The sequence below is a fragment of the Eptatretus burgeri genome, chromosome 16, assembly GCF_056783735.1.
Source record: "Eptatretus burgeri isolate ZD-2024b chromosome 16, Ebu_testis_v1, whole genome shotgun sequence".
NCBI lineage: Eukaryota > Metazoa > Chordata > Myxini > Myxiniformes > Myxinidae > Eptatretus > Eptatretus burgeri.
Genome location: NC_140976.1, coordinates 14,752,351 through 14,759,850, shown reverse-complemented (window position 1 = coordinate 14,759,850; position 7,500 = coordinate 14,752,351). Strand labels below are relative to the sequence as shown.

The window sequence follows — 7,500 nt, the reverse complement described above, 5'->3', positions numbered from 1 at the left end:
GTTCGTTAATAGGTTCTTGTCTGACCTGAAACCAAGGACAATGATGCATGTTACCCACCCGCGTTTTTGCAAAACAAGTCACATCCTCCATTCAAAAATGAATGCAACACAAAACTAGCTTCCCAGCAAGCAAGGCTTAGGTCAGATGTGGTCTTCATCTGGGACTGTGCAGGCACCATGTGCCCAACTATTATTTAATTCCTTAGTTCACTCCACCTGACCACCAAACCCAGTTTCACGTGGTACATGATGGCTGCACAGTCCCGGGTGAATACCACTCTGCGGTGAAAATCCTGAAAACTGAGGCTGGGCGGCAAACACTTACCTGTGAATGTTCCCATTTTGTGTGGAGTGTGAATGAAAACTCCTTCCAGGTGTTATTTCCAAGTAAAGAGGAAACAGAGTGCACAGCAGCAGCACAATTCCAAGGAGAAGCACAGTCGAGTCACAGAAGCTAGTGCTGGAGGGATGCAGTGATCCTGTATATGGGGTAAGATATGCATTCCGTTCCTGATAAATTGCTGCCAAACCGATACATTGACAATCCATGTTTCTCAAACGAACATTGTTCATCTTTATCTGTGGTATGTGTACGTGTGAAGAAAAGGAAAGAATTTCAACACAACAGTGTCTGTGTTTGGCATTCACATCTTAACACTTCGCTTATCCAAGTAAGATCCCAGGTTCAAACCATATGTATGTATAGTATGTATATATATACAAATATTTTTTATTTTATTTCAGCAAAATCAGTGCACTGACCTCATGACATGACAGTGACATCATGTGTGTAAATTATGTTATGCCGACACGTCACCTCCAAACTAGGATGGTGTCCGTGTGGCACTCGTATATAAATTAGTAATTGTAAATTAGCTACGGTGTAACCAATCACCTTCAAAATCACACAGCAAGTTAATTGGCTGATTGTGATTATTTCAGAATGAAATCAGCTGTTCCTGAAGGTTTCCTCTGTTGGGTGGTGCATTTCACAGCAAAACATTGAACTATGAGCACCAAGGAGCTTTCAAAAGACCTCCGGGATAAAGTTGCAGAAAAGCAGAGATCAGGGGATGGGTATAAACTATTTCAAAGGTCATGAATATCCCTTGGAGCACAGTCAAGACAATCATTAAGTGGAAGACGTATGGTACCACCAAGACCCTGCCTCCATCAGGCTGTCCCTCCAAACTGGATGACAAAGCAAGGAGGAGACTGATCAGAGAGGCCACCAAGAGGCCAAGGACAATTTTTAAAGAGCTACAGGCCTTCATGGTAAAGATTGGTCACTGTGTGCATGTGACAACAATATCCCAAGCACTACAGAAGTCTGTCCTGGACAGTGGGGTGGCAAGAAGAAATTCATTACTCAAAAAGCCCACCTTGAGTCCCTTTTGAGGTGTGCAAAAATACACTCCGGAGATTCTGAAGCAATGTCGTAAAAATTTTGTGGCCTGATGAAACCAAGATTTAACTTTTTGGCCGAAATGCAAAACGAATTACGTTTGGCACAAACCAAACACAGCACATCACCCAAACAAAGAACACCATCCCGACTGTGAAGCATGGTGGTGGCAGCATCATGTTATGGGGATGTTTCTCATCAACAGGGACTGGGGCACTTGTCAGGATAAAAGGGAAATGGATGGAGCAAAATACAGAAAAATCCAAGAGGAAATCCTGCTGCCCTCTGCAAGAAAGCTGAAATTGGAACGGAAGTTCACCTTTCATCACGACAACGACCCGAATCACCCAGGCACACCGACACGAGAATGGCTAAGGACCAAAAAGAGAAATATCATTGAGTGGCCCAGTCAGAGCCCCGATGTAAATCCAATCGAGAATCTGTGGCATGACTTGAAGATTGCTGTTCATCAACTTGACTGAGCTCGAACAGTTTTGTGCAGAAGAATGGGTAAATATTGCCCAATCAAGGTGTGCAAAGTTGGTGGAGACCGATCCCAACACTCATAGCTGTAATTGCTGTCAACGGTGCTTCCACCAAGTATTAACTCAGTGAGGTGGACATTTATCCAACCAAGATATTCTAGTTTTGTATTTTTGATACATTTTCTGATAATTGTAGAATTTGTTTGTCACTTTGAAGTTGTGGGTTACGATGTGTAAATGAAGGTGTAAAAAGTCTGATTTAATGAAATTTAATTCCAGGCTTTAAGGCAACAAAAGGTGAAGATTTTGAAAGGGGAGTGTAGACTTTCTATAGGTGCTGTGTATGCCTGCTTCAATCGTACCTCATGGATGTAATGGTGAGCATCAGCCTCGGATTATGTCTCACACAGTAAGATCGTATAATCCACAAAGAACAACAGCCTGTCTGCCACCCAGCTCATCAAGCTCCATACATTTTGATGTATGTATGTGTGTATGTGTGTATGTGTGTAGGTATGTTTGTATGTGTGTGTATATATATATATATATATGTATGTATATATATATATATATATATATATATATATATGTATGTATGTATGTATGTATATATATGTATATATATATATATATATATATATATATATATATATATGTATATATATATATATATATATATATATATATATATATGTATGTATATATATATGTATATATGTATGTATATATATATATGTATGTATATGTATATATATATATATGTATATATGTATATATATATATATATATATATATATATATATATATATATATATATATATATATATATATATATATATATATATATATAATACGTACATGTAGTTGCGATTCTGCGAAACCGTCCCTTCGCAAGGCAATTCCACACAACATTGAGCATTTCCCAAGATAGTTATTTCATTTGTATTCGTTTTAAAAAGGCCTTCCCTTTTGTATAATGGGTTTATGGGTTCACATGCACTGCTTGGGCTTGAGGCAGGCTTTTCCTCCCATTCTTCACCTCTTTTGCTTGGCTTGTCCACACACGAACCTCTCTTACCTTCACACATGCATGCACACCAAAGACCATATCAACAGGGGCAAGTTATTTGCATACGTGCAGAATTCCCCATTTAAATGATGTGCCATTATACAACGGACGCTTCACATCAACCTTCACTGTACTTGAACCCCAATGCCACCACATTCATACAACCTCACCACGCCTTCATAATAATCACCACACATTTGAACCACAATCATATCATTCACATTCATCATTGCTGCCTCAACCACAACGAATAATGATAACCACGATGCCTCCACCACCAAGAAACACCATGCCATAACTCATCACTACGCTGCCGCTACAAATATCTCAACCACAGTCACCACCCCCAACAACCACCATCCCTTTCACATAAACAGGGAACAAATCAAACTATGACCAGCACTCAGACTCGGAATGTTCAGGCATCCATCTCAGAGCGCGAATGTGTGCAGAACTCCATTCAACGTCATAAGGATAGTCCTTGTACTCTGCTCAATTCCAGCCCCCATTCGGTGTCCAGCGCATGTTCGTGGCCGGAGAATGCGAGTGAATACCCGGGCGCCATGTTAATCTCGGAGCTCAAGCTCGTTGGAGGGTCAGGAGCTCATGGGGCCATTTTCATGGCCGTACCCGAGTGTGAGTGTAGCCAGCACAATGGCAATCATCCGTACACTTATAGGGGCACTGGGAAATGCCGATCGCCCCGTTTGATTAGATGTTAAACTCCTCTCTTGCCATGGAACAAAAAAGCACGGAGCGTTCTGCACAGAAAGTCATGGCTGAACGGCCAGAGATATACACAAGGCAAAACCTTGCCTTAGTGGTGAGAGGCGGAATGGAGTGGAGCGAACAGGTCAGAGGGAGGGCGGAATGGAGCTATCAAATTGGAGTGCAAGACGAGCAGGGAATTAAGGCGCCAGGCCTAGCACAGCCATTAGAACCAAGAGCTCCAAACACTTACAGACTTGCTCACACGTTACGAGGCTTTCTTCAAACACGTTCTTCTTCTTTATTTTCCATCTCGTCTGCTGTGGAGGCGTACTCATAAAAGGAGCATCAGCGACCACCTGGGCAAGTCCCGAAGAGTTGTCACCTTCAAGACGGTCCCTCTGATAAGCACCTTTTACAGTTTCCTCTCTGCACATCACCGCACCCCCAACTTGCACCTCTCCCCAACCACACATGTTCGACACCATCAGTTTTCCTTCTCTTTCCCACTCCATAGTGACTGGGTTTGTGTGGGTCTGTCGACATCACCTGGTAACCAAGAGGTCAAAGCCATCTTGCATTTTCTCTCCTCTCTCTGAACTCTCTAACTTTCCTCAGAAGTGTTTCTGATGGCACCTGTTGGATGAGCATCGATACGTCTGCGGAAGTGTTAAATCTGATTAACTCTGTACTGTCTCTTTGCTTTTGTAAATAACTGCATTTCTTTTGCTGCACATCACCCATCCTTGCTTTTCTTACTGTACGTATTTTCATGAATTAAATCCCTTGTTTATTGTGCCACACATCTTTCCTCGCCCTTTTAATAAGAAATTGTTTGCATTGTAAAGGTACCCAGTTCATCGTGTCTTTTCCTCCATTTTCCAGTGTAGTGCACATGCAGCGTTATCCGGGAAGTTTTAGCCAACGTGATTTGCTCGTTAGCCAGCGTACACTCAATGTGTCGCTCCTTCCTCTTCCCTGAGGAGTGGGATGGAAAGGTGTACCATGGCTAAATAATGGACCTCTAACTTCTGGTTTGGGTTGCTCCAAGTGGAGGTTGAATCTGTAACTGCTGTTCCACCTCAAACAAAAGTATACTTTCCTCACCAGATGTATTGTATAAAGTGGTGGAAATACAAGGTCCTTCATGGTTGGACGACATCAATGAGGTCGTTTTTAAACACTTCGTAAGTACAAAAGGAAAACTTAACATTCCCTTCATTGGATGAAAAATCGTATTTTGCCTTGAATAATCTGGATCCTGTTTCATTGGCTAAGTTTCCCTTGCAGAACAGCAGGTACAAAATGTGACATTTGTTTATGGAGGGAGGGTTAAGTTATAGTTTAAACTCATAAACGATCTGCTACCCAACATTTGCCAAGTTTAAGAGTAACCAGATGCTAGTTTAGAATAAATATCCAAAACCGAATGAGTAAGGTCTTGGCAGGTCACTCTTGTGAGCAACAGGAAGTACAGCTGACAAACTTCTGGCTCACACACAACAACTTACATGTGAGGGATCTCTGGGTCATTCCTGGAAGATCGATCGGCCACCTCCATGTCACGGGCCTGGTCGAGCAGAACTGACGAGGGGTAATCAACAACAACTTATTGCTCATTATATCCCGAAAAGGTTGGACAAATATACGTACCAAGATAGTCCATCGTTGTCATGGAGTCAATGGGTTCCTCTTCAACAGCCATTGTTTCGGAAATGAAGACCTTTTCATTTGTCTACCTATGGAGGCCCGACGTTGAACAAGCATCTGTTTGATTCCACTTGGTCGATAGAAAACCGGTCTAGTGGAATGATTGGCCGGAACGACTGACTCTGGAATCTGAGGCCGTGATCTTCTCAACACCATTCTTTGGTGCACAAGGGACTGAGGTTTCCTCCTTGGTACCTGAGCAACATTCCATTTGGGATATACACCTTTTGGTTTCAGTCTGCCATGTACTCTGTGAGATCTTGGTGATGTCATCATCCTCCCAAATACTCCGTGAGATCTTGGTGACGTCATCATTCTACCAAGTACTCCGTGAGATCTTGGTGACGTCATCATTCTACCAAGTACTCCGTGAGATCTTGGTGACATCATCATTTCTTGGGCAGCAACAGAATGTTGACCAGAATATCCATTGGCAAAGTTTCTGATATTTTGAAAAGGTATTTTCTCTGGTCGTTCCTGCTTTGAGAGGCTTTGAATTGCATTCCAGCCTCGAGTACCTGGTTCCCTCAAATTCTGACGGGCTTTACGAGTTTCCTCGTTTTTAAGGAAATGGGATATTTGTCTGGTTCCCTGTTTCTGTATTTTCCTCAGACTGTCAGTGTTAGATGTTGAATACTTCTTCACGCAGTCCAAGTACTCACTGAAGGGTCCTAAAATAAGTCGTTCACAAGGGTCCATATCCAGTTGTATCACTGCATTTCCTTCAACTTCATGAGGTTCAAAGAGGTACAGGTTACCTATCTGAACACGTAACAGTGAATCACCAGCCCCGTTACCTTCCTGATTACCCCAAGGTACCAAAGGCCTGATTCTTGCCTGAAGCGCTGCTCTTCCTACGGCTGGACCTTGAGGTTCATGTGGAGACCTCGCTTCAGGCCTCATGGACGAACGACTCAAGAACGTTTGGGTGAAATCTGGAACCCACGGTGACCTCTTTGCGATACCATTGTTTGTGGGTGCACGCACATCGCTAGCCTGTCGTGCTTGAACATGAGATCTGCTTTTGAGGCAGGCAATGAACTTGTTCAAGTTTTTGACAAAAAAGGGGCTGCAATGATCATTTTCAATCGCCACAACCGTGTTGTCTCCCTCGCTGTCCGGATCAATCACAAACAGGTTGGCAACCTTAATCTTGTCACCGTCTTCATAATCTGGAGAGAAGGACAAATGGAGAACTTGAATTCAGATAATACAATGGAAATTGACAAAACTACAAAAACAACACACGACAACCCGCACCCACAATGAGAGTGAAGACAGCAATGGACGAAGATGCACCACAACCCACACCCACAATTAATGTGACGACAGCGATGGACAAACATGCACTACAACCCACACCCACAATTAATGTGACGACAGCGATGGACGAACATGCACTACAATCCACACCCACAATTAATGTGACGACAGCGATGGACGAACATGCACTACAACCCGCACCCACAATGGAGAAAATTAAACAAGAGGTGGAACCTTAATAATTTACTTTTTCCATTAAGTCACCATTTACGTCACAATGAAAGGGACCAGACAAACTGAGTAAGAGTTGGGAGATGTTTCCAGGTTGGAGGGTGTTGTTAGGAAGAGGAGGAGAGGGGAACACCGTTCATTTTGTGTGGAAGGTGCAAAGTCATGTGGTGTCCAGGATGTGTAACACATGACGGGTGTGTGTGTGTGTGTGTGTGTGTGTGTGTGTGTGTGTGTGTGTGTGTGTGTGTGTGTGTGTGACTATGTGTGTATGTTTTATGTGTGTGTGTGCGCGTGTATGTGTGTGTGTCTGTGTGTGTGTGTGTGCGTGTGTATGTGTGTGTATATCTTTCTGTGTGTGTGTGTATGTGTATGTGTGTGTGTGACTATGTGTGTATGTGTATGTGTGTGAGTGTGTGTGTAACTGTGTGTGCGCGTGTATGTGTGTGTATCTTTGTGTGTGTGTGTGTGTGTGTGTGTGTGTGTGTGTGTGTGTGTGTGTATATGTGTGTGTGTGTGTGTGTGTGTGTGTGTGTGTGTGTGTGTGTGTGTGTGTGTGTGTGTGTGTGTGTGTGTGTGTGTATATATATATATATGTGTGTGTATATGTGTGGGTATCTTTGTATGGGTGG

The 7,500-nt window shown here is 42.9% G+C and overlaps 1 protein-coding gene across 9 annotated transcripts in view; it reads right to left on the bottom strand.

The window, feature by feature from the left end:
- LOC147010571 (uncharacterized) overlaps nt 1-7,500 on the bottom strand; it is an 8,596-nt gene that overhangs the window by 210 nt on the left and 886 nt on the right. For 3 of the 9 annotated variants that reach the window (XR_015052174.1, XR_015052176.1, XR_015052175.1), the window contains exons 3-5: nt 5,321-6,549; nt 326-479; nt 1-25 (exon numbers count right to left, since the gene is read on the bottom strand). The exon at nt 1-25 is cut by the window's left edge and continues 210 nt beyond it. Coding sequence is in view for 2 of the 9 variants with exons in the window: in XM_085858832.1 (XP_085714958.1) it covers nt 5,339-6,549 (1,211 nt within the window). In the remaining 7 variants the exon portion in view is untranslated. Of the gene's footprint in view, nt 26-325; nt 480-2,854; nt 2,969-5,178; nt 5,251-5,320; nt 6,550-7,500 lie in introns of those variants that run through there. The other 6 variants (XR_015052179.1, XR_015052180.1, XR_015052177.1 and 3 more) reach the window with 6 other exon arrangements.